Source organism: Artemia franciscana, chromosome 4 (genome assembly GCF_032884065.1).
Source record: "Artemia franciscana chromosome 4, ASM3288406v1, whole genome shotgun sequence".
Taxonomy (NCBI): Eukaryota; Metazoa; Arthropoda; class Branchiopoda; order Anostraca; family Artemiidae; genus Artemia; species Artemia franciscana.
The window spans coordinates 56,101,804-56,126,699 of NC_088866.1; the positions used below are offsets into that span (position 1 = coordinate 56,101,804).

Below are 24,896 nucleotides of genomic sequence, written 5' to 3' on the forward strand. Positions count from 1 at the left end.
TCTTTCATAATTAATATGATATATTGATACTAAAGAAAATGTTGCCGCAATTACTACCTGACGCTGAGCTATTCGTTTCTACCTTTTTTCTCATTGGTCAGCTTTAAGGGTTTACCTCATAATTGGCCTAAGATTTTTAGTACAAGTACTCGACGGTTATGATATTTCTCTTCAGTTGACTTTCTGTCAGTAAATCTCCAACATCGTCTGTACAATGTTGACAACAACGACAGCACTCTTGGCGGCAGCTACTGTAGTTGCAGTCATGGTACTTGCCGTTGTACGCAAAGTTCGAAGATCTAGATTAGAGGATCTTGACTGTGAAAGCAATGGAAAGATATTAAAGCAACCTCCTGGGCCTAGACCTCTACCAATTATTGGAAACTTACACCTCCTTGGCAGTCATGAGGTGCCGTTCGAAGCTTTCCTCGATATCGGAAAGACATACGGAGACATCTACAGTTTGACTCTTGGAACTACCCCTTGTGTCATTGTCAACAGCTTCCCTCTTATTAAAGAGGTTTTGATTCAAAAAGGTGCCAGTTTCGGAGGACGACCCAACTTTATTCGCTATCATCAACTTTTTGGAGGAGATAGAGACAATTGTAAGTACCTTCAATTTTATTAGATGGAATTAGAGTTTACAGTTTATATTTCTTGTACACATATCATGTTGACTATTCAGGTGCGTCATGCAAATTAAATTAACATAATGATAATCTTAACAGGGAAATAACGTTACGACGGATCAGGATTTTCCTTAAGAATCAGGATCGAATTTTTTTTTCTTTTAGCTGAAGACTGCTAAAAATTAAGAGGTTTTATTTTTATCTTGCTAGAAAAAAAATTATGAATAATTAATTATGATCAGATGTTTTCTCCAGTGTATTATAGGTTTATATACTGGTCTTTTTGCTCCAGTTAAACTTAGCGGAAAGGGGAGCTTCTTGTGTAAAACTAATGTACAAATTTGCAAAAAAAAATTAGCAAAAGCATGTCGTTAAGATAGGTACTAAGAGCAGATCATAACAGTTTTTTGCCTTGCATTTTTGCTCTTTTATATAATGGATTTTTACAGAATTCTCCCGAAATTTCTTGGATTCATTGCACTCTAATAATTTGAGTATAATGTTATGCTACCTGTAACTCAATAATTTGATTCCTATTCGTCAAACAACTAGCTAAAATTCTTTTAACAGCATCCATTTTAATCAAAACCCAAAGTCAGTTACGAATTTTCCAAGTATCTCACAAGTTACAGAAAACCGATTTGTCTGTTTGATCCTGCGTCGTAGTCAATCTGAGACACATGCACAGGTAGAATCCATCCCCACCGTTTCTATAGTTCTCTGCATTTGTCATAAAATTTGGGGGTCTCTCTTATATATTTCCATTCATATCCGAGTATGTGCCTGGAGGACGCATCAGATAATTCATCACTATTCATTATTATCTGGTATACACTTAGGGTTTATGCTCTTAGTCAATTATTAATGGGCCTAATTTTTTCTTTCTTTGAAAATGGTTATGAGTCTGTAAAAAAAAATCCTTGAGTGCATTAGTAATTTTGGAATTCAACAGTTTTTAAGATTATAGTTTATCTTGGGTTTCTTATGATGGTTTGGATAAAAAAGTTATTTGTCATTAATAGTAGTTTGGAAACCTGACCTTCTATATCTATATACTATTTTTGTTACCTTTTTTAAGTTCTAAATTTGCTGCTAAGAATTTTTTTTATGTTATAACACTTAGAAAATTAATATAGCTCACGAATACATTTTTATTATTCAAATATCCTAGCCCTTGAAATTAATTTTTTCAAACCAACAGTCATTCAGCATGAAAAAAAAGAAGAACAAAAAAACAAAATAGCAACACAGCAACATAGGTTCAGACAATGCTTAGCAACTTCTAATGTGTTTGAAACCTAATAGTTTTTTCCTTCACAACTCTTCGCAGAGGCTATAGATCACTATATTTTCAGATTTTTTTCTCCAGTTTTTTTTTCTGGAAGAAGATCCAGTGTTTGAGAAAGAATTTCAATTATATAAAAAAAGAATAGCCAATCGTATTCAAATCATAATCATACTCGCATTGGATAATCGATCTTTTTTTCAATGGGGCTCCTCATGAAGAAAAGGTGGATCTGTGGAAATTCTTTCTCATTTTACGAAAATTTTCCAAGGGTGTCTTCTGAATGATCTTGGCGGATTTATTCTTTCTCCCTTATTCACTCGAAGGGTAGAAATTTATTCGTAGCATAACAAAATACTAGTTAAATTCTGTTGGTTTGCTAGTATTTGGCTTTCTTTCTAGAGAAAATACCCCCTCCCTATAAAGAAAAGCTTTATTGGAAAGCTAATTGCTATTGTATGTCATAAAATGAAGCAGATATCAACATATGGCTGCTGAAAAACAAGAAAAAGTATATTCGTTGTAATATTAAAAACAGGTTTTCAAAATATACACATATAAGCTCAAGAATTTCATTGCCAAGTGCATAGTAGATTATGCAAACAAATTACTAGTTTAGTGTATAACTCGAGTATGGCTTATATACTTAGTTACCAAAGCTGGGCAAGATTATCTTCGAGACATTGTCACAGCATCTAGGTCAGACTATTACCACATCAAAGGGGTTTAAAAACAATGCAATAGAAAATTGGGAGAAAAGCATAGCAGATGTGAAACTAAGATGTTACTCAATCTTCTTTACCTGGTATTATCTCAGGACGCCATTTGTTCCTTAACAAGTGACCCAATTCCATTACACCATGCACCTTCTTGTCACACAAGACACAATTATGGTCACTTTGCGCAAATGATTTTTTAAAGTAGCTGACCCCTGGGGTCAAACAATGGTATCCTCTGCTTTTTGGCTTCTGTTTTAACCATATCTGACATGTTTGAAAAAAAAAACTAAAACTAGTCAAGCATTCCATAAATGCAGCTAAGATATACAAAAACAAGTGAAAAACGAGAATTCGCTTCATCTGAGCCTCCTTCAAGTCTCCTAGACTTGGAGAAAAATATCACTAGAATGTATCTTATCAAATATGTTCCAGTCTTTCTCTTCCTTTATTCTTCTGTTCTCTTATTTTTCTTTATTCTTCTTCCTTGCTATCGAAGCAAAGTCACAAATCAAGTCTACATTAAACTAAAAGACCAGACATTTTTATTTTATTTGATTTTAGTGAATATTCTTGATTCTAGTGAATAGCAGATTTTTTAACTGTCTTAAATATAATGGACTAACTTCATATATTTTTTTCAGCTTTGGCACTTTGTGACTGGTCAGAAGTTCAAAAAGCCAGACGTCAACTCGCTCGTCAATATTGTCATCCAAGACCAACTTCAATCCAGTTCGAGTCCCTTAGTACAGTCGTTCAAACCGAATGCACATCCCTGGTTGAGGAGCTTTCAAAGCACACAAACCAACCAGTTGATATCAAGCCATGGATTTTATGCATGTGTGCTAATGTCTTTAGCTATTACATGTGCTCCGAGAGATTCGGTTATAACGATGTCACTTTCAACAAGGTTGTCCGTCTTTTTGACCAAATCTTTTGGGATATTAACCAAGGGTATGCTGTTGATTTCCTACCCTGGCTTGAACCATTCTATAGAAAACATCTCTCAGACCTTGCTAGCTGGGCAAAGTTTATCCGGGACTTTATTCTTGAGAAAATCATTAACGAGCATAGAGAAACACTTGATCGTGAAAATATGCGTGACTTTACAGACGAACTACTAGCTTATTTAGAAGATCAGAAGAACGATCCAAACTGCAAGGATTCCCTTAATTGGGAACATATTTTATATGAACTGGAAGATTTTTTAGGTGGTCATTCTGCTGTTGGCAATCTCTTGATGAGAGCTTATGGAGAACTTTGCCTTACACCTGACGTAGCAGAAAAAATGTATGAAGAAATGCAAAGAGTTACTGGTGGACAGCAAGTGACGCTTGAAGCCAGAGAAAAGATGCCCTATACTGACGCAGTGCTGTTGGAGACACTTCGCATGTCCTCTTCACCTATCGTACCACACGTAGCAACAGAAGATACAACAGTTGGAGGTATTTTAGAAATAGATTTATGTTAAAATATTTAAAATATAAATGACAAGAATATATATATATATATATATATATATATATATATATATATATATATATATATATATATATATATATATATATATATATATATATATATATATATATATATATCTATTATACGGCTAAGGGTTGTATCTGCCATTCTCACCAGTCTTTGGTAATTGCCAAAAACTAGGTTAGCTAGGCTGTTCCCAAAGGGAGGATCAGCAGCATAATATAGATAAGGAGGATCGAGGCGTGATTGAACATAATATGCTCTACTGATGCTACCTTTAAATGCAGCCCAGCAAATGTCTTTGGGTATTATTTTGAAAGATTGCAAACGCCTTTAAGTGTATTAAAAACAATGCCAAATCCTGAAAACTCGAACAGTTTATTTTTCTGAAAAGAATTGTTTAAGTTGCTTTAGCATTGGTAACATTAATTTTTGACATGGCAAAGGAATTGACAGAGTTTTTGTAATTTTTATCGATTTTATTTCCATGTTTAGTCGCGATATCTAGACTCGATAGTTAAGTTTGATATGCAGCCATATGCCATAATATTAATATTAAACTGTACTACTCATGTGTGCCATTCCCTTGTGAACAAATAAAACAGTTCGTGGTAACGAGCTGTAATAAGGAAATTAATGCTGATTTTAAATATATAAGTTTCATCAGTTCAGTCTTACCCATCAAAAGTTACGAGCCTGAAAAAGCTTGCCTTATTTTAGAAAATAGGAGGGAACACCATCTAAAAGTCATTGAATCCTAACGAAAATCACACCATCAAATTCTGCGCATTAGAAAACCCTACTGTAGGAGTTTCAAGCTCCTATCTACACAAATGTGGAATTTTGTATTTTTTGCCAGAAGACACATCACGGACGCGTGTTTATTTGTTTGTTTTTTCCCAGGGGTGATCGTATTGACGTCCTAGAAAGTCACGAGAGGGCTCACTCTAACGGAAATTAAAAGTTCTAGTGCCCTTTATAAGTTACCAAAAAATTGGAGGGCACCTAGTCCCCCTGTCCCGGACATTCTTCCCGGGAGATTGCCGAAATTTTGAGATTGCCATTCTGTTCATCTTAGTCGGAAACCTAATAACTATGTCTTTGGGGACGACTTCAGCAACGACAGTCCCCGGGGGAGGGGCTGCAAGTTACAAACTTTACCACTGTTTACATATAGTAATGGTTATTGTGAAGTGTACAGACGTTTTCAGGGGACTTTTTCACGTTGGATTGGGGTATGGGCTACATGGGAGGATCTCTCCATGGAGGAATTTATCACGAGGTAAGAGAATTTCTATGAATGGGGTGCAGGATTTTCTAGCATTATTTTAAAAAACAATGAGAAAATAAATAAAAAGTTTTTCAAATGGAAGTTATGAGCAGCATTAAAACTCAGAACGAGCAGAAAATGTTGCGTATATAAGGGGGTTCGTCTCCTCCACAATACCTTACTCTTTACGCTAAAGTGTTTTTACTAATTTCAAGTATTTATTCTACGGCCTTTGTGATTCAGGGGTCATTCATAAAGAATTGGGATGAAGTTCAAGCTCTAGTGCAAAGAGCGAGGTATTGACGAGGGAGTGAACACCTAATGTACGTAATAAAAATACACAAATATAGAAGTGAATTACATAAGTTAATTCGTAAGTTATGCATATCCATTACTAACAAAAGCGTTCGTAAGAAAATTCTAGTTGTATATTTAAGTAACCAAAAATTGGAGGGCAAATAGGCCCCCTCTAACCCATTTGTTTTATCAAAATCATTCAATCAAAACTATGAGAAAGCTGTTTAGCAAAAAAAAATAATGTGCAAATTTCGTTTTAATTTTTCATGTGCGGTGAGGCAAAATCAAAACATGCATTAATTCAAAAACGTTCAGAAATTAAATAAAAAAAAAGTTTTTTTTAACTGCAAGTAAGGAGCGACTTTAAAGCTTAAAATGAACAGAAATAATTCGTTTATGAAAGGGGTTATCCCCTCCTTAACGCTTCGCTCTTTACGCAAAGTTTGACTCTGTCACAACTATACTTTTTAAAACAATACAAAAAACATTAGCGTAAAGAGCGAGGCGTTGTGGAGGAGACAACCCCTTTCATATATGGAACAATTTCTATTCGTTTTGAGTTTTAAATTCGCACCTTACTTGCAGTTAAAAAAAACTTGTTTTTTTTTATTTAATAGCTTGTCAGACCAATTCAAAGTCACTAGACTAGCTAAATTACAAAAACATAAGCACCCAAGATTTTTTTTTCTTAGCTATTAAACCTTTTGAAAAGGAAGATGAATTGTTGGTTCTCTGTGATAAATACAAAGTTTATTTGCTGAAACCGTTTAAATATAACCTTAATTTTTGCTTTTTATGCTTGAAAATAGATTGAAGGAACTAAAGTATTCAGAAAGCAATCATACATATAGCAATAATAATAATAGTAATATAGTAGTAATAAATATATTGTAATAATAAATTAATCATAAAGAAAAAATCACCAGGGTTGAGCATCACTAAGCCGATGAGGGGTGACAACCCTGTGCATCACAACAATTTAATTATGTTAAATGTGTTAAAAGACACAAATCATATCCAGCACTGAAAATTTTTCACCAAAAATTTAATTACAGAGCCAATATTCTCATTAACTAGTGTATTAAACGAACTATAATGTCAAGATTTTTATTGTATTTTTGAATACCGAATACTGAAATTCAGAATATCCGAAGTGAGAAATATCAAGCCGGAGACGACCTTGTGGCTCCGGCTTGACCCTTTTTTTATATTGTGTGTGTTGTACAGAAGTTTAAACAAAATCTTGAATCTAAAATCAGAAATTCAAGATTTTGGTATCATTGTCAAGGGATTTCAGTTTTACACGGTTAAAAATCTTGAAAAATATACGTTTAACTGTTGACTGGAAAGAGCTGAAAGTTGGAGAAGAAACAACTAATTAATTTGTGAAATATTTAATAGCTTTTAAGGAAATATTTAATAATTGTTTAATCAACAACTAAAATGGAAATGCTTTGAGTTTGTAAATGAGTACGTTTAAATTTATAAGGCCTGTTTTAAAATCAATGTCGAGTTTATGGGGACAAAAGAAAGACAGATTAGCCAGTCCTGCTAACAGGAGGAGGGGTTAGTGTCCGTTACTTTTTTCCTAGATATTCTCTCATTGTTCACATTATGCTCTTTTTGTTAAGTTTCACAGGCTTCCCTAAAATATCAGCCCTTCAAAGCAAAATCACGTGTACGTAACTGAGACTATACCTCCCCAAAGAGCGAAATTGCAAAAATCCGATCGTATTTCTATCCTAAAAACATACGTAATTGAGATGTTACTTTAAAAATAAGTTTTGTCTATCTATTTTATTATTTAGAAGCTAAAGATAGGAATTTTTACCCTAAAGCCAAAAGAAGGGTAATTTTCCAAGAGTGTCCAGGTAAATTAAAAGCATATAAAAGCTGAAAGTAACTTGATGAATTTCAAGCTTTGTTTTTAACGATTTGTGCACGCATAAATGATTCTAGACAAACAATGTTATCCTAAAAGACAAATATGCTGCAATAACTCTCTTTTTCTGTGTTATAAAAGTTTAATAAAGCTTAATAGAAGCTAAAATTACTTTTTTTTGTCAATATTTAACACTTTATATTTCTCATGGAGTTTTCACTGGGTTCTAATTTTAATTCTATCAATTTGCTCTAATTTGACTTTAATGGTATATTTTGTATTCTAGGTTTCAGAGTTAAAGAGGGCACTATGATCTTCCTCAACAACTATGAGCTGAACACAAGCGACAAAGTGTGGACAGATCCGAAGGTGTTTAATCCTTCAAGATTTCTAAAAAATGGAAAAATTTCTAAACCGGAAAGTTTCATACCATTTAGTACCGGCAAAAGAGCTTGTATGGGATACCGCCTTGTATATAATGTTGGTTTTATGGGGTTAGCTACAATGGTTCAAAATTTTAAATTTACCGCTGCAGATAATGTTTGCCTGCCGAAGGCGTGTGTTGCAGTACCACCTGATACTTTTCGAATGGTTCTAACCCCAAGAAGTTAAAAAAAAAACGCAACTTGACTATCAATGGGATCAAAAGTTGTTACGTTGTTTTCTTGTTGCAGCATAACTTGCTTTATTGTTTGAATTTTTCATTTTATTAGAATAAGAAAAGCTAATTTTTAGCATACATATAATTAGGTATTTCATTGTAACGCCTAAAAATAGCCCTTCTCCTAAAAAAAAGTACTCAAAACCTGACATGGTTATTTTTGCAACAGTGTTGTTGCTTTGCTTCGTTAATGGCCATTATTAAAAACGCTGGACATTTGGGTATTTTATTTTTACAGTGTCTAATGCATTGTTTTTATTAAAGCACTGTTATGACATACTTCGATTTTGACTCATTAAGTCTACCCATAAACCGAGATTTTTGGCTTTATAAACTGCCATTTTGACCGAAATTTTTGCAACAGTTTTACCGGTTGAGTGTTTTATCTATTTTATTAGTTTCTTTTGTATGAAAAATAGTCCAAAAATCATAAGGATTTCTTTATGAGATTTTATTTTACGAGATTGTACTGTGTAACTTAAGGAATGTTTGACTTTCCGAAATTTACTGTGATTATACTTTCAGCAGTTAGTTGTCTCTCTACTTTCGTTGCGCTTCTAAAACTTTTTATACTTTTGATGTATAGATGAATTTGTGTGCACTGTGTTATTAATGAAAAAGCTATATTTAAGCAGTATATCATAAGCTTGCGGCTTAGATCTCATGGCAGTGCGATATTTTACTTAATAAAATACTAATCAATAAATTTTCTTATCTTCTGCTTTTGATCAGACACGTAGATTAAAGCCCGTAAGTTTACGGATATTTTTGAGCAGGAGAGGGAGATTTAATGAGTACAGGGTTTTCAGTATATTCGTAATATATTCTCTGAGGCCAACCTGACTTTTGTTCATCCATAGCTTAGGTAAGCTTATTACAACCTATCATTATTTACTTGTCTAGAATGCAGAACAATTTAGTACTCATTCAAACGTTTAATGGTTTTGTCGGTAAAGCCAATTTTTTTCTTGACCCAACTGTGTGTACCCATAGATTAAGGTAGCAGGTTTTTGCAATGTGGGTACACTAGTACATTAGGAAGAAAACGAAAAAATTATATAAATTTCAATTTCAAATTAAATTATGTTTTCTTTTATATATATATATATATATATATATATATATATATATATATATATATATATATATATATATATATATATATATATATATATATATATATATATATATATATATATATATATATACAAAACTATCCGTAGACAATTCCTCTGGAAAACATAAAACAAAACCTCACATCCGTATTCCGAAATGCCCGTATTTCAGAGCCATACTTGGCCACTGTAGTTTCCAATATTCAAGGTGTGGTTTCCAACCTTATCTTCAAATCCTTCCAAACAATTGTGAAATCACATCCCGTGGCTTGGCTATTCAACTTTGCATGTCTTGACTCAATCCACCATCTTTTGCTAACAATGCAATCCACTTGATCGATCACCCATCATCACCCATTCACGTTCATTTATTCCTAGTCTAAGTGATCAAGTCTTCTCAACAAAATACCGTGATCTCTCAAAACCTCAAAAATTCATTCATTCATTCTTTATATTCTCTTTTCTTTATATGTGTTGGGTCCTTTGTTTGGAGTTTGATGCGCACTCAAGGATTACCATTATGGCTTAAAAAGGAGGCTATGTTACTTTTAGAAAATATAGCCTATTACCACCAAAAATATGGGGGAGGGAGCTCTGTAGCTATAATGAAAAAAATCCTGTTAATATTGGGAAGGAGAAATCAATAATGGAAATACAGTCCAACACCACCGCAAACAAGGAAACGAGAGAGCCGCTGTAGGTACAACAAAAATTATAAACATCTGAAAACAAATTATCTTGGGTGATGCGGATTAATGTTCATTGAGTTTCACGCGCACTAAAGGTAAAGGATACGGCATTAGACTTTTACAGTCCCTACCGGCGGTGCTGATCTCTGTTTCTTTGACCTTCAGCCAGGAAGTGCAATGGGTTGGATGCCAACCATCCTGTGCTTTCGCACACTCTTCCTGTTTACCTTCCCCAGATTTCTCCAGGTGTCCATTTAGAGCTGGGTCAACTCTGGCTAACCTTTTAGAGCCACACCACTGACCCCCGTCCCAAACTAAACAATCGGATACACTGGGATTCGAACCCGCGTCCTCTCAGACGAAGCATCCTGAATCCAGCGCACCAATACACCAGGCCACTAAAGGATTCATATTATATCGAGGCATAGCTACTTAAACAAAATATAGCCTAATTCCACTGCGAACATGGGAGGAAAGGGGTATGTGCGTTCAACAACAATTTTAAATATCTAGAAAATCAGTCATTTTTAAATACAGCAGTGAAATGCTCCTAAAGTTTGATATTTCCTCCATAAATTACATCATGCTGGAATGATGACAGATCCATAAGATAATGGAGTTTAAAAGTTAAAATTGGGCCTTTACATACACACATAAAAAAAAATAAATCAAATTAGCGATCCTCAGCAATCATCCCTATACCAATTACAGAAGTCACCAAATTTGAATAAAATTATAGATTATTGAACTTGGTTATGTCAGCAAAAGCTCTCAAATTCAAATATCTGACATGCCTATCTGATAAGCTTGACGTTTCCTCTTTTCAGGGGTTGCCTACGTTAAAGCAGAACTATTTGAATGATCGAAGCATGCTTTGGGCTATAGTTGAACGAAAACTTAATTTGCAGTTTCGAAGTACATAAGAATCTTTACAAGATATATTCAAAACGAATTAAGTAGACAATAAATATATAGCACTAATCTTTACAAAGGCTATTGTTCTTTCTGTCCATAGTAACTCTAACAAAAAAGTGATGATAGATGTATTACAACCCTTAAATTACTCCGCGCAGAAAATGCCCTCTCATGTTATGATTGCAGGGTAAGATTTCATATTTGTAAATATGAAATCACTGGTATATGAGTTGTCCTGTGATGGAAGTACACAGGGATAACAGGCATATGCGAAGAAGTACTAGTCATTATTCGCCGTGGACTTGGTCTGGCACTGACCAGAGTCATTTCTATCAAAATCTTTGGGAGGTAGGCCATGGGTGATGGATTGAGCTGATTGGCTCCCCATGTTTACATGATGATTTGGGACATATTAGCATTAAAATTACTTCATAAAAACAAGCAATCAAACATGCCTCCATGATATAGAGTAATTACTTCTCTTGGAATTAGTGTGCTTCTGACCAGAGGCGTAACTAGCCAAAATATTTGGGAGGGAGCAATTAGTTTCACCACAGGGCATGCCATTTTTACAGACTGATTTAGGCAGAATTGCTATCAAAATTAATTCATTAAAAAAAATCAACACACATTTGCGGTTTTTCTTCTTGGATAAAATACGAAATACCCCATTTTTCTAGATAGGAGCCCGAAACCTCAATCAACGGCGGGGTTATCTAATATGCTAAATCGAATGGATTGATTATCGTTATGATTGCTTGCTATTTGGAGGGGTTTCCTTATTTCTTGAAAATCAGGTAATCTCTTAGGCTTGTAGCGCTTGATGTGTAATATTAAACTTCATGAGCTTTATATACTTGGAATCAGTATAAAAATGATAAAATGTATATGATAATATAAAAATGATAATATAAAAACGAAATATATATTATTTTTTATATTTTTTTCGTTCTGGTAACTTTTGGCACGAGTTGCTGCTTCAGCTCGTTAACACAAACTGTTATTTTACACCCTATTTTCTACATTTACATTTTACATTGGAATATAGGTCCAGTGCTGTCACTTACTTGAAGTACTTTTACTTGAAGTACTACTTAAGTAAAATTTGCCATTACTTGTAATTAAGTAAAAACTCAAGGGTGTGCTTATTACTTGATACTTAAGTAAGATTACGAAATACTTATTACTTAAGATACTTTTAATGTACTTGTTTTTCAAATACTTTACCTTTGACACGAAAATTTTGTGTCTGTGTGCTTTGGCAATGTACAAGAAAACATCACCTTTAGATTTAGAGCAAACTCAGATATAGCTTTTGTGTGTCTGTGCTTTGGTAATGTACAAGAAAACATCACCCTTTAGATTTAGAGTAAACACAGATATAGCTCCATGCCCTATTTTTGAATATGAAATAAGGTATTAGTTTTTGACGAAAAAGAATTATAGTATGATTAACACTTTTTTTGTTTAATTTTGTTTAAAAGTTCTGTAACAAAGAAAATTGAAATTATTTCACAGTTCACTGGTCGACAGTGAGCTAAAATCCCTTGTTTTGTGCTAAATGTTGCATACTGTAGTTCATTTGGGCTTATATTTCTGACATTAGTGTTTCAGTTTTGTCATCTCGTCAACTGAACCAAATTTCTACCATTTCATCATCTTCAGGACCATATTATTGGTAAAACTACTGAAGCTATGAATCTTTGCCCATCTAAATGTTGTCAGCAATAAACAAGTCTAGGGAACTCTAGCTGGATCCAATGCAGTGGTATTTTGTCAAATACCACTTAAAGCCCTCTCCCCCCTGTTTTATTTGAGCTAGGGTCTTCATCTTTCAACTTGATGTGTCTCATGATCCTTGGCATCAAATCTGGCCATCAAAATTTTCGTCCAAATCCAACCAGCATTTCTCCCCCTATACATGATTACACAGACGGACGGACAGACAGATAGACGGATGGACGGATTTTGCAACGTCTTGGGTAGCAATGTTGGCTAATTGGATCCAAAAAAAGGAAACAATGGCATATCATCATCCAGGTATCATCACCTATTTAGATAGTGGAAAATATCCATCAAGATAGGTTTTTGAGATCTGTCTGTCTGTCCGCCCGTCCGTGTAATCGAGTATAGCGGGAGAACCGCCAATCAGATTTGTATTGAAATTGAACTAATTGGATTAAAATTGTGCTCAATTAGGGTGATGGGGCTTTAAGTGTTAAAACAATTCGAGTTTTTCATTTCATTCACTTGAACTTGCATATGGAGATGAATGTCGATGAAAATTGAATAAAGATGCCTAAGAGTATGGTATGCATTGAGTTCCGGGATGGAGACCCAAGCTTAATTAAAAGGTGAGTTTTTCATTTAATTCAGTGTAGCTTGCGAGAGATTGATGGATGTCAGTGAAGCTTTTGGTTTAATTTAGTATAACTTGCGAATGGAGCAACGGATCCAAACGAAAGCTAGACCAAAGATGTCTAGGATCAGGGCTCATATTGAGCTCTGATATCACAAGCTCGATCTAAAATAGGGCGAGGGGGAGGGGGTTTCAAGGTTTAAGATAGTCGAGTTTTCCTTCAGTTTAGTATGGCCTATAACTACTTCCACCCATGGCTTGCCCAAAGCCCGGAAATAACCCTTTTCCAAAATAAGTCACACTGAAGCCAACCTTCAACCAAATACTCCATTCCCAGAGAAATTTACTTTGTATGGTACTTGGTATTTACCAAGTGACATACAGTGATCGCAAATTCTGTAGGTCTGTCAGTCTGTCTGTCCCGGTCTTGCTAGTTTAGGCACGTCCAGATAATCTAGGACGATGAAATTTGGCAGGCGTATGAGAGACCAGACCAGATTAAATTTGAAATAGTTGTTTCCCCGATTCGACCATCGGGGGGGGGGAGTGGGAGGACGGTTAATTTGGAAAAATTAGATTGGATCTTAATTAAATTTGATATTTAGAAGGATATCATGTCTCAGAGCTCTTACTTTAAACTCCGACCGGACTAGGTGACATTGGAGGGGGAAACCTAAAATCTTGGAAAATGCTTAGAGTAAAGGGATCAGGATGAAACTTAGTGGGAAAAATAAGCACAAGTCCTAGATACTTGATTGACATAGACAGAACTAATTCACTCTCTTTTGGGGAGTTGAGAGGAGGGTTAATTCTGAAAAATTAGAAAAAATGAGGTATTTTTAACTTACGAAGGAGTGATCGGATCTTGAATTTCATCGGATGAAAATTCATATTAGAAGGACCTCGTAGCTCAGATCTCATGTTTTTAAAATCCTGATCGGTTCCAGTGTCATTGGGGGGATTTGTTAGGGGGCGTAAATCTTGGAAAATGCTTAGAGTGGAGTGATCAGGATGAAACTTGGTGGGAATAATGAATATAAGTCCTAGATACTTGATTGACATAACCGAAATGGATTTGCTCTCCTTGGGAGAGTTGGAGGGTGTGTTAATTCGGAAAAATTACAAAAATTGAGGTAATTTTAGAATGGATGACCGTTCGTGAGGTATTTTGAATTTGATATTAAGAAGGAACTCATGCCTCAGATCTCTTATTTTAATCCCTGACCAGTTCTGGTGACATTGGGGGAGAAATGGAGGGATAAACCGGAAATCTTGGAAAATGCTTAGAGTGGAGAGATTAGGATTAAAATTGGTGAGTAGAATAAGCAAACATCGTAGATACGTGATTGACGAAACCGGACTGGATCCACTTTCTTTGGGGTAGTTAGGGGGTCCAGTGCTTTGGCGAATTCGATACTTCTGGACATGCTAGGAAAATGAAAATTGGTAGGCGTGTCAGGGAGCTACAAAAATTGATTTGATAAAGTGGTTTTCCCAGATTCGACCATCTGGGGGGCTAAAGGGAGAGGAAAAATTTGAAATAAATGAGGTATTTATGACTTACGAGTGGGTAATCGGATCGTACTGAATTTTGATGTTTAGAAGGACATCGTGACTCAGAGCTCTTATTTTAAATCTCGACCAGCATTAAGCCTCTGATTTTTCTCTTAAATTAATCTACTGATTCTTATAATTTTGTTAGAGCTCATGCCATATGAGCTCTTGGCTCTTCCGACCTCGTCACAAGTGCCATATGAGCTCCTAGCTCTTGTTTTATTCCTTTTTTCTCAGAAGATTTTCGACTTAGTCTCATGGTTTTTGCCACTATATGGTGTGAAAACTGCTGCTAGAAATAAATAGGTTGCAACTTCTGCCGTAATGTCTTCTAGTATATTTAAATGTGTGCTTGCATTGTGCCTGCGTCCCCTTAAAAGTCCTGTTTCTTACTTTAATGTTGGTTTGTCTTCTGTTGCATATGCAGACGACGTTCTTCTTGTTGGCCGGACTCGCCGTGGATTGCTTTCCAATTTTACTATATTAACCAATGAACTATCTAAGATTGGACTGTCAGTTAATGCGTCTAAATGCGAGTTTATTTGTTTTAATAGCCCTTATTTGGTCGCTTCATTCGTTGCTGGGGCTACAATTCTGCCATGTTCTTCTTTAGTTAGTTGGCCTGGTCTGTGTTTCGGTCCAACACTTTCCACTACCTGTTCATCCCTATTGAATCAAGCCGTGAAAAACCTACGTGTCGCTTACGGAAAAATATCCCACAACAAAATCCGTTACAACCGCCGCGGTTTTTGCATAATTTATAACGCTTATTGCACCCCTGTGCTTCTTTTTTTAATCAGGCATGGCTCATCTGTTTCGTAAGAAAAATCCCCATACTCTACGTGCGGCTTATTTCAGATATTGTAAATTCCTCCTCCGGCTTCCTAGATGGCACCAAAACAGAAAAATAATTGCTCGATTTGGTTTAATAGATATACCTTCTTGGATTCGGTCTTCCACTGATGATTTATGTAAAAAGACTCTCTACTTTATTCACGTTTACGACCCTCTGCCTCCTTTTTTCCATATTGATACTGGTTAATTAGTCCATGTTGTCTTTTGTTAGTTTGAATTTTGTTTCTTGCTGTTTGTCGTTTTGTTTTTGTTTATTTAAAATACTCGGTAATTTGTATTTTTTTTTATACTTTTAAGGATAATAAAGTTCATTCATTGATTCATTCATTCATTCTGCAGTTTGACCAGCCGTATGGAATGCGTCTGAATCAGCGGGCTTGCTGCAGTCCCGTGATTTTATAATATATGTTTTTAGGGAATTTTACCGACCATCAGAATTGATCAAACAGTTGGTGGTAACAAACTGTAGTAAGGAGTGACCCGGCTCAATAGTAATCGAAATTCCAAAAAACGGAAATTCGATGCTAAAAGATATATCAAAAGAATTGGATTTTTATGCAGATTTTAAATATATTTCATCAAATTTAGTCCTTGTCATCAAAAGTTACGCGCCTGAGAAAATTGCCTTATTTTGGAAAATAGGGGAAAACACCCCCCTATTTGTCATAGGATCTTAACGAAAATCACACCATCAAATTTAGCGTATCAGAGAGCCCAACAGAAAAAATTTCAAGGTCCAATCTACAAAAATGTGGAATTTCGTATTTTTTGCCAGAAGACAGATCACGGGTGCGTGTTTATTTGTTTGTTTGTTTGCTTGTTTGTTTTTTGTTTTTTTTTCCAGGAGCATCGTATCGACCAAGTGGTCCTAAAGTGTTGCAAGAGGGCTCATACTAACGGAAATCAAAAGTTCTAGTGCCCCTTTTAAGTGACCAAAAAACTGGAGGATACCTAGGCCCCCTCCCACGCTCATTTTTCCCCAAAGTCAACGGATCAAAATTTTGAGATAGCCATTTTGTTCCGCATAGTCGAAAAATATAATAACTATGTCTTTAGGGATGACTTACTCCCCCGCAGTCCCTGGGGGAGGGGCTGCCAGTTACAAACTTTGACCAATGTTTACATACAGTAATGGTTATTGGGAAGTGTACTGACGGTTTTCATGGGGATTTTTTTGGTTTGGGTGTGGGGTTGAGGGGAGGGGCTATGTGGGAGGATCTTTCCTTGGAGGAATATTTCACGGGGGGAGAGAAATTCAATGAAAAATGTCGCAGGATTTTCTAGCATTACTATTAAAAAAAAACATTGAAAATACTAAACATGAAAAAGTTTTTTCGATTGAAAGTAAGGAGTAGCATTAAAACTTAAAACGAAAAGAGATTATTACGCATATGAGGGGTTCTAAAAATACTTTAGCATAAAGAGCGAGGTATTTAGGAGGAGATAGATACTTTGCTCTTTATGCTAAAGTATTTTTAGTAATTTCAACTGTTTATTCTACGGCCTTTTTGATTCAGGGGTCATTCTTAAAGAATTGGGACAAAACTTAAGATTTAGTTTGAAGAGTGAGGTATTAACGAGGGGACAAACCCCCTCAATATAATAATTAAAAATATAAGAATATAAAAGTTTGTTACGTAAGTTAATTCTTAAGTTACGTATATTTTTTACTAATAAAAACGTTCATTAAAAATTAAAAGTTTTAGTTGCCTTTTTAAGTAACCAAAAAATTGGAGGGCAACTAGGCCTCCTTTACCACCCCTTATTTCTCAAAATCGTCTGATCAAAACTAAGAGAAAGCCATTTAGCCAAAAAAAGAATTAATATGTAAATTTCATTTTAATAGTTCATGTACGGAGAGCCAAAATCAAACATGCATTAATTCAAAAACATTCAGAAATTAAATAAAAAAAAAACAGTTTTTTTTAACTGACAGTAAGGAGCAAACATTAAAACTTAAAACGAACCGAAATTACTCCGTATTTGAAATGGGTTGTCCCCTCCGCAATCCCTCGCTCTTTACGCTAAAATTTGACTCTTTGCCACAATTCTACTTTTTAAATCAATTAAAAACTTTAGCGTAAAGAGCGAGGGATTGCAGAGGGGACAATCCATTTCATACTCGGAGTAATTTTTGTTCGTTTTAAGTTTTATTGTTGCTCCTTACTTTCAGTTAAAACAAGAGCTAAGAGCTCATATGGCACTTGTGACGAGGCGAGAAGAGCTAAGAGCCAAAAGATCATATGGTATGAGCCTCTAACAAAATTCTACCAATCAATAGATTGATTTAAAAAGTAAAATAAAAGGCTTAATGCCGGTCAGGATTTCAAATAAGAGCTCTGAGTCACGTCGTCCTTCTAAATATCAAAATTCATTTAGATCCGATCACCCACTCGTAAGTTATAAATACCTATTTTTTTCTAATTTTTCCTCTCCCTTTAGCCCCAGATGGTCGAATCTGGGAAAACGACTTTATCAAGTCAAATTGTTCAGCTCCCTGACACGCCTAACAATTTTAATCGTCCTAGCACGTCCAGAAGCACCAAACTCACCAAATCACTGAACCCCTCCCCCCAACTCCCCCCAAAGAGAGCGAATCCAGTACGATTCTGTCAATCACGTATCAAGGACATTTGTTTATTCTATCCACCAAGCTTCATCCCGATTCCTCCACTCCAAGCGTTTTTCCAAGATTTCCCCCTCCAACTCCCCTCAATGTCAAAAGATCTGGTTGGGATTTGAAATGAGAGCTCTGAGACATGAATTCCTTCTAAAAATCAAATTTCATTAAGATCCGATCATCTATTCGTAAGATAAAAATACCCCAATTTTCACGTTTTCCAAGAATTCCGGTTTCCCCCCTCCAACTCCCCTCGATGTCACACGATCTGGAAGGAATTTAAAATTAGAACTTTAAAGCCCAAGATCCTTCTAAATATCACATTTCATTAAGATCTGGTAACCCTTTCGCAAGTTACAAATACCTTAATTTTCAAAATTACCCCCCCCCCCAATTCCACCAAAGAGAGCAGATCCGGTCCGGTTATGTCAGTCACGTATCTTAGACAGGTTTCTATTCTCCCCATCCAGTTTTATCCTGATCTCAACGCTTTAAGTATTTTCTAAGATTTCCGGTCCCCCCCAACTGCCCCCCACCCCAATTACGCTTGATCCAGTTGAGATTTAAAATAAGAGATCCGAGTTACGAGGTCCTTTTAAATATGAAGTTTCATGAAGATCCGATCACTCGTTCGTAAGTTAAAAATTACATATTTTTTTTCTTATTTTTCGGAATTAGCCCCCCCCCCCAATAGAGGCGGATCTGTTCCAATTATGTAAATCACGTATTTAAAACTTCTGCTCTTATTTTTCCCACCAAGTTTCATCCCAATCCCTCTAATCTAAGCGTTTTCTATGATTTTACGTTCCCCACCCCAAACTTCCCCCAATGTCACCAGATCCGGTCAGGATTTAAAATAAGAGCTTTGAGACACGATATCCTTCTAAATATCAAATTTCATTGAGATTCGATCACCCCGTTCGTAAGTTAAAAATACCTCTTTTTTCTAATTTTTCAGAATTAACCCCTCCCCCAACTACGCCAAAGAGAGCGGATCCATTCCGGTTATGTCAATCATGTATCTAGAACTTGTGCTTAATATTCCCACCATGGTTTCATCCCGTTCCCTCCACTCTAAGTTTTTTCCAAGTTTTAGGTTTCCCCCTCTCAACTCCCCTCCCAATGTCACCGGATTTGGTCGGGATTTAAAATTGAGATTTCTAAGGCACCATATCTTTGTAAATATCACAATTTCATTGAGATCTGATCACCCGTTCGTAAGCTAAAAATACCTCATTTTTTTTATTTTCAGAATTACCCCCCCCCCCCCCCAACCACCCCAAAGAGAACGAATCCGTTCCGGTTATGTCCATCATGTATCTTGGACTTGTACTTATTTTCCCACCAAGTTTCATCCCGATCCCTCCACTCTAAGTGTTTTCCAAGATTTTAGGTTTCCCCCTCCCATATCCCCCAATGTCACCAGATCCGGTCGGGATTTAAAATTACAGCTCTGAGACACGATATCCTTCCAAACATCAAATTTCATTAAGATCTGATCAACAGTTTCGTAAGTTAAAATACTTCAATTTTTCTATTTTTTCCGAATTAACCAGCCCCCCCACTCTCCCCCAGATGGTAAAATTGGGAAAACGACTATTTCTAATTTAAGCTGGTCCCGAGCCTGATACGCCTGCCAAATTTCATCGTCCTAGCTTACCTGGAAGTGCCTAAAGTAGCAAAACCTGGACCGACAGACCGACAGAATTGACGATTGCTATATGTCACATGGTTAATACCAAGTGCCATAAAAACTAGCTTTTTTTATTTAATTTAACAGCATGCGGCTTGCTCGAGTTGAAAACCAGTCAAAGGATATAGATGCAATACATTTTCATTGCGTGTCTGAAATTTAACTTGAAACTTGAGGCAGTTTCCCTTGTAAAGGTGCCGAGGGCGAGTCATCAATTGATTTTTGATTTTTGACCTTTGATTTCTCTTACTAAAAAAGTCTGCAACTGACTCACTTGGCTCCTTACTTTTAAATTTGAGTTTTTTTGTTGCTAAGGTTTTTACTTATTGAATCAGAGAATGAACTACTTTATTACTTTTTATCTGTTTTAAAGCCAATCCAAAGCTTATTTTTCTATTTTCAATATTTTTTCCACCTTTCCGACATGTTTCAGGATAACCCTGTATTTTTTCAAACTTGCCAGATTTGACTGAACACTAATCGACAGAAGTTCAACTCTATGGGCACTATATTAATCCTGTCATGTGATCTGTCAGATCCAATCAGAAGTTTTTTGACTGCACTTAATTGTTTTGATAGTCTTTTTCTTTCAAGTCGTTGTGTTGAAAATTGGATCAGATTATTTTTTGGACTTCGTTCGGTGTCTACCAGACAAACAAGGGAAAAAAAATATTTTCAATATTTTTTTATCATTCCCACATGTTTCAGAATACTTGACTTACTTGACTTAAGTCTCCTGCCGGGCACTGCTTGGCGTAGAGAGTGACGTCTGCCTCCTCCACCCACTTTGGTCCATGGCGAGTATTTGCTCTTCGCCCTGTCTGATGTTTGCCATCGCCAAGAACTCGGAAAGGCTGTCGGACCAACGTTTCTTCGGTCGGCCGCGAGGTCACTTCCAACCAACCTTTGATAGGGTCGAAGTCATAGATCATCTTTGCGGGTAGATGTGGTGGCATTCGAAGCAGATGCCCGAACCATCGTAAGGTTCGCTCGGCTGCTTGAGTCGAAAACCAAGACTGTTTTGTGAGCTCCAGAAGCTTTTCATTGCTGACGAAGTCGGACCATCGTAGGCCCTCAATCCTCCTCAGGCTCTTTGCATGAAACATGTCTATTTTCTTGAGGGTTGCAGCTGATGCTTGCCATGTCTCAGCTCCGTAAAGCATCACAGAGCCAACTAGAGCGTTGAAGATCCGCAGTTTCGTTGTGCGACTGATATTTGGTTTTTGCCAGAGGTGACGATTCAGTCTACCCATGACAGAAGACGCTTTAGATAATCTTGCCTGCAGCTCGGGGAGAAGTGAGCCATTTGGAGAAATTACGGAGCCCGAGTAGGTGAAGTCTTTAACAACCTCAATGCTAGTGGTGCTGTCCAGGCTAACTGGAGAGTTAACAGCAGGAGAAGACGGGTCTTTGGCCATAATTTTAGTTTTGTTCCAGTTAATATGCAGTCCTACTTTGGCAGCCTCTTCTCACAGAATTCGGAGCGCTTCCAGCAGCTGCTCCATGGAGTCCGCCGGAATGGCCAAGTCATCGGCAAAATCAACATCTGAGATGGTATGATCTCCAAATTTGAGCCCAAAGCTGAGACGTGAAGTGGTTTTTGTCATAACGTAATCTATGATGACATTGAAGAGCTCTGGGGCCACTGCACATCCTTGGCGCACCCCTATCGTCATTAGAAAGAACGGGCTGCGCCGACCATTTACTTGTACACAGCTCTCCGTCCCATGGTGCAGCGCCTTGAGAAGTCTGCAATATTTCTTGGGTAGGTCAGTCAACTCTAGAATCCGCCAAAGAGCTTTTCGATCGACTGAGTCAAATGCAGCACGGAAGTCAACGAAGGCAATAAATGCTTTCTGTCGGAACTCTGTGGTCTTATCTACTATTTGTCGAATCGTGAAAATCTGAATTTCAGAATAACCGTGTATTTTTTTAAACGTGCCAGATTTGACTGAACACTAATCACCAGATGTTCAACTCTACGTTGCACTGTGCTGTGTTAATCCTATCATGTGATCTGTCTGATCCAATCAGGAGTTTTTTGACTGCACTTACTTGTTTTGCATGTCTTATGCTTTCAAGCCGTTATATTTTTTTGGACTTCATTGGGAATGTACCAGCCGAACAAGGGAAACGGTAAAAACGATAAAACGGAAATTCTGGTTCTTGATTAAGATTTCCAAGAGAGGAATGACAGGGTCACATTTTATAGGGAAGGGAATGGGCTTACATCAGAAATATATATATATATATCTATATATATAAAAATAAGTTGTCTGTGGATCTGTGGATGGATCAGGTGACGTCACCTGAAAAAACTGGATCAGGTGACGTCAAAACTGAAAAAACTAAAAAAAGGCAAAAACTACAAAAAAAACTAAAAACTAATAAAAAAAATAAAAAAGCTAAAAAAACTAAAAAAACTAAAAAAAGGCAAAAACTACAAAAAAAACTAAAAAACTAATAAAAAAAGCTAAAAAACTAAAAAAACTAAAAAAAAGGCAAAAACTACAAAAAAAACTAAAAACTAATAAAAAAATAAAAAGCTAAAAAACTAAAAAAAACTAAAAAAAGGTAAAAAACTAAAAAAACTAAAAACTAAAAAAAACCTAAAAAAAAAGGAAAAAAACTGAAAAATAAGCTAAAATAAAGGTAAAAACCAATAAAAAACTAAAAAAAAAACTGAAAAAAACTAAAAAAAAGGCAAAAACTACAAAAAAAAAACTAAAAACTAATAAAAAAAGTAAAAAAGGCTAAAAAACTAAAAAAACTAAAAAAACTAAAAAAAGGTAAAAAAACTAAAAAAAATAAAAAATAAAAAAAAACTAAAAAAAAGGAAAAAACTAAAAAAACTAAAAAAAAGGAAAAAACTACAAAAAAAACTAAAAACTAATAAAAAAAATAAAAAAGCTAAAAAACTAAAAAAAACTAAAAAAACTAAAAAAAGCTAAAAAACTAAAAAAACTAAAAACTAAAAAAAACTAAAAAAAGGAAAAAAACTGAAAAATAAGCTAAAATAAAGGTAAAAACCAATAAAAAAACTAAAAAAAAAAAACTGAAAAAACTAAAAAAAGGCAAAAACTACAAAAAAAAAACTAAAAACTAATAAAAAAAAAGTAAAAAAGCTAAAAAACTAAAAAAACTAAAAAAACTAAAAAAAGGTAAAAAACTAAAAAAAATAAAAAATAAAAAAAAAACTAAAAAAAAGGAAAAAACTGAAAAATAAGCTAAAAATAAAGGTAAAAACCAATAAAAAACTAAAAAGAAAAAAAGGAAAAAACTAAAAAAAATTTTCATCTAAAAAACTAAAAAAAAAACTAAAAAAGGTAAAAACTAGATTAAAGTAATTCGAAAAAAGAAAAATGGTAAAAAAACTAAAAAAAAAACTAAAAAGAAAAAACTAAAAAAAAAAATTAAAAATTGAAAAAATAAAAAAAGAAAAAACCCAAAAAGAAAAAACATAAAAAAATAAAAAAGATAAAAAACTAAAAAAAACTAAAAAAGCTAAAAAACTAAAAAAAAAGAAAAAACTAAACAAACTGGGAATTGCACAAATATTTCAATATATTTTGACAATATATATAAAAATAAGTTGTCTGTCCATTACGCCAGATTATATCTTCTATATATATAAAAGAAAACAAACTAGAATGTAAAAACTGGAAATTGCATAAATATTTCGAAATATTTTGACAATAGGTTAAAGTAATTCGAAAAAACAAAAATGGTAAAAAACTAAAAACAAAACTAAAAAGAAAAAACTAAAAAAAAAACTAAATAAAAAATTAAAAAAAGAAAAAAACTTAAAAAGGAAAAATGTAAAAAAAATAAAAAGGTAAAAAACTAAAAAGAAAAAAAAACTAAAAAAAACCTAAACAGCTAAAAAAAAAGAAAAAACTAAAAAAACTGGGAATTCCACAAATGTTTCAATATATTTTGACAAAAGATTAAGGTAATTCGAAAACCTTAAAACAGATACCCAAAATTTTGAGGTTTATTATCAATAAAAAGAAGAAACTTAAAAAAGAACAAGAGCTAAGAGCTCATATGGCACTTGTGACGAGGTCGGAAGAGCCGAGAGCTCATATGGTACGAGGTCGGAAGAGCCAAGAGCTCATTTGGACGAGGTCGGAAGAGCCGAGAGCTCATATGGTACGAGGTCGGAAGAGCCAAGAGCCAAGAGCTCATTTGGCACTTGTGAGAAGGTCAGAACCTAAAGTTAAACTTTATAGCACAAGATCCTTCTAAATATCAAATTTCATTAAGATCTGGTCACCCTTTCGTAAGTTACAAATACCTCAATTTTCAAAATTACCTCCCCCCTCCAATTCCACCAAAGAGAGCAGATCCGGTCCAGTTATGTCAGTCACGTATCTTAGACAGGTTTCTATTCTTCCCATCCAGTTTCATCCTGATCTCACCGCTTTAAGTATTTTCTAAGATTTCCGGTCCCCCCAACTGCCCCCCCCCCCAATTACGTTTGATCCGGTTGAGATTTAAAATAAGATATCAGAGTTACGAGGTCCTTCTAAATATGAAGTTTCATGAAGATCCGATCACTCCTTCGTAAGTTAAAAATACATTATTTTTCTTATTTTCAGAATTACCCCCCCCCCCGCAATTGAGCGGATCCGTTCCAATTATGTAAATTACGTATGCAAGACTTTTGCTTATTTTTCCAACCAAGTTTCATCCCAATCCCTCCAATCTAAGCGTTTCCCATCATTTTAGGTCTCCCCACCCCAAACTTCCCCCAATGTCACCAGATCCGGTCAGGATTTAAAATAAGAGCTTTGAGCCACGATATCCTTCTAAAATCAAATTTCATGGAGATCTAATCACCCGTTCGTAAGTTAAAAATACCTCATTTTTTT

General features: G+C 35.1%; 1 protein-coding gene and 1 long non-coding RNA gene across 2 annotated transcripts in view; both read left to right on the forward strand.

Moving 5' to 3' along the window:
* Positions 1 to 24,896, forward strand: part of LOC136026645 (uncharacterized) — a 580,251-nt gene that overhangs the window by 43,948 nt on the left and 511,407 nt on the right. The window lies entirely within an intron of this gene.
* On the forward strand, positions 176 to 8,928 carry LOC136026639 (cytochrome P450 307a1-like). Its single transcript, XM_065703371.1, has 3 exons — positions 176 to 605; positions 3,275 to 4,075; positions 7,848 to 8,928. Exons 1-3 carry the CDS (start codon positions 215 to 217, stop codon positions 8,171 to 8,173), a joined length of 1,518 nt encoding a protein of 505 aa, XP_065559443.1. The 5' UTR covers positions 176 to 214; the 3' UTR covers positions 8,174 to 8,928.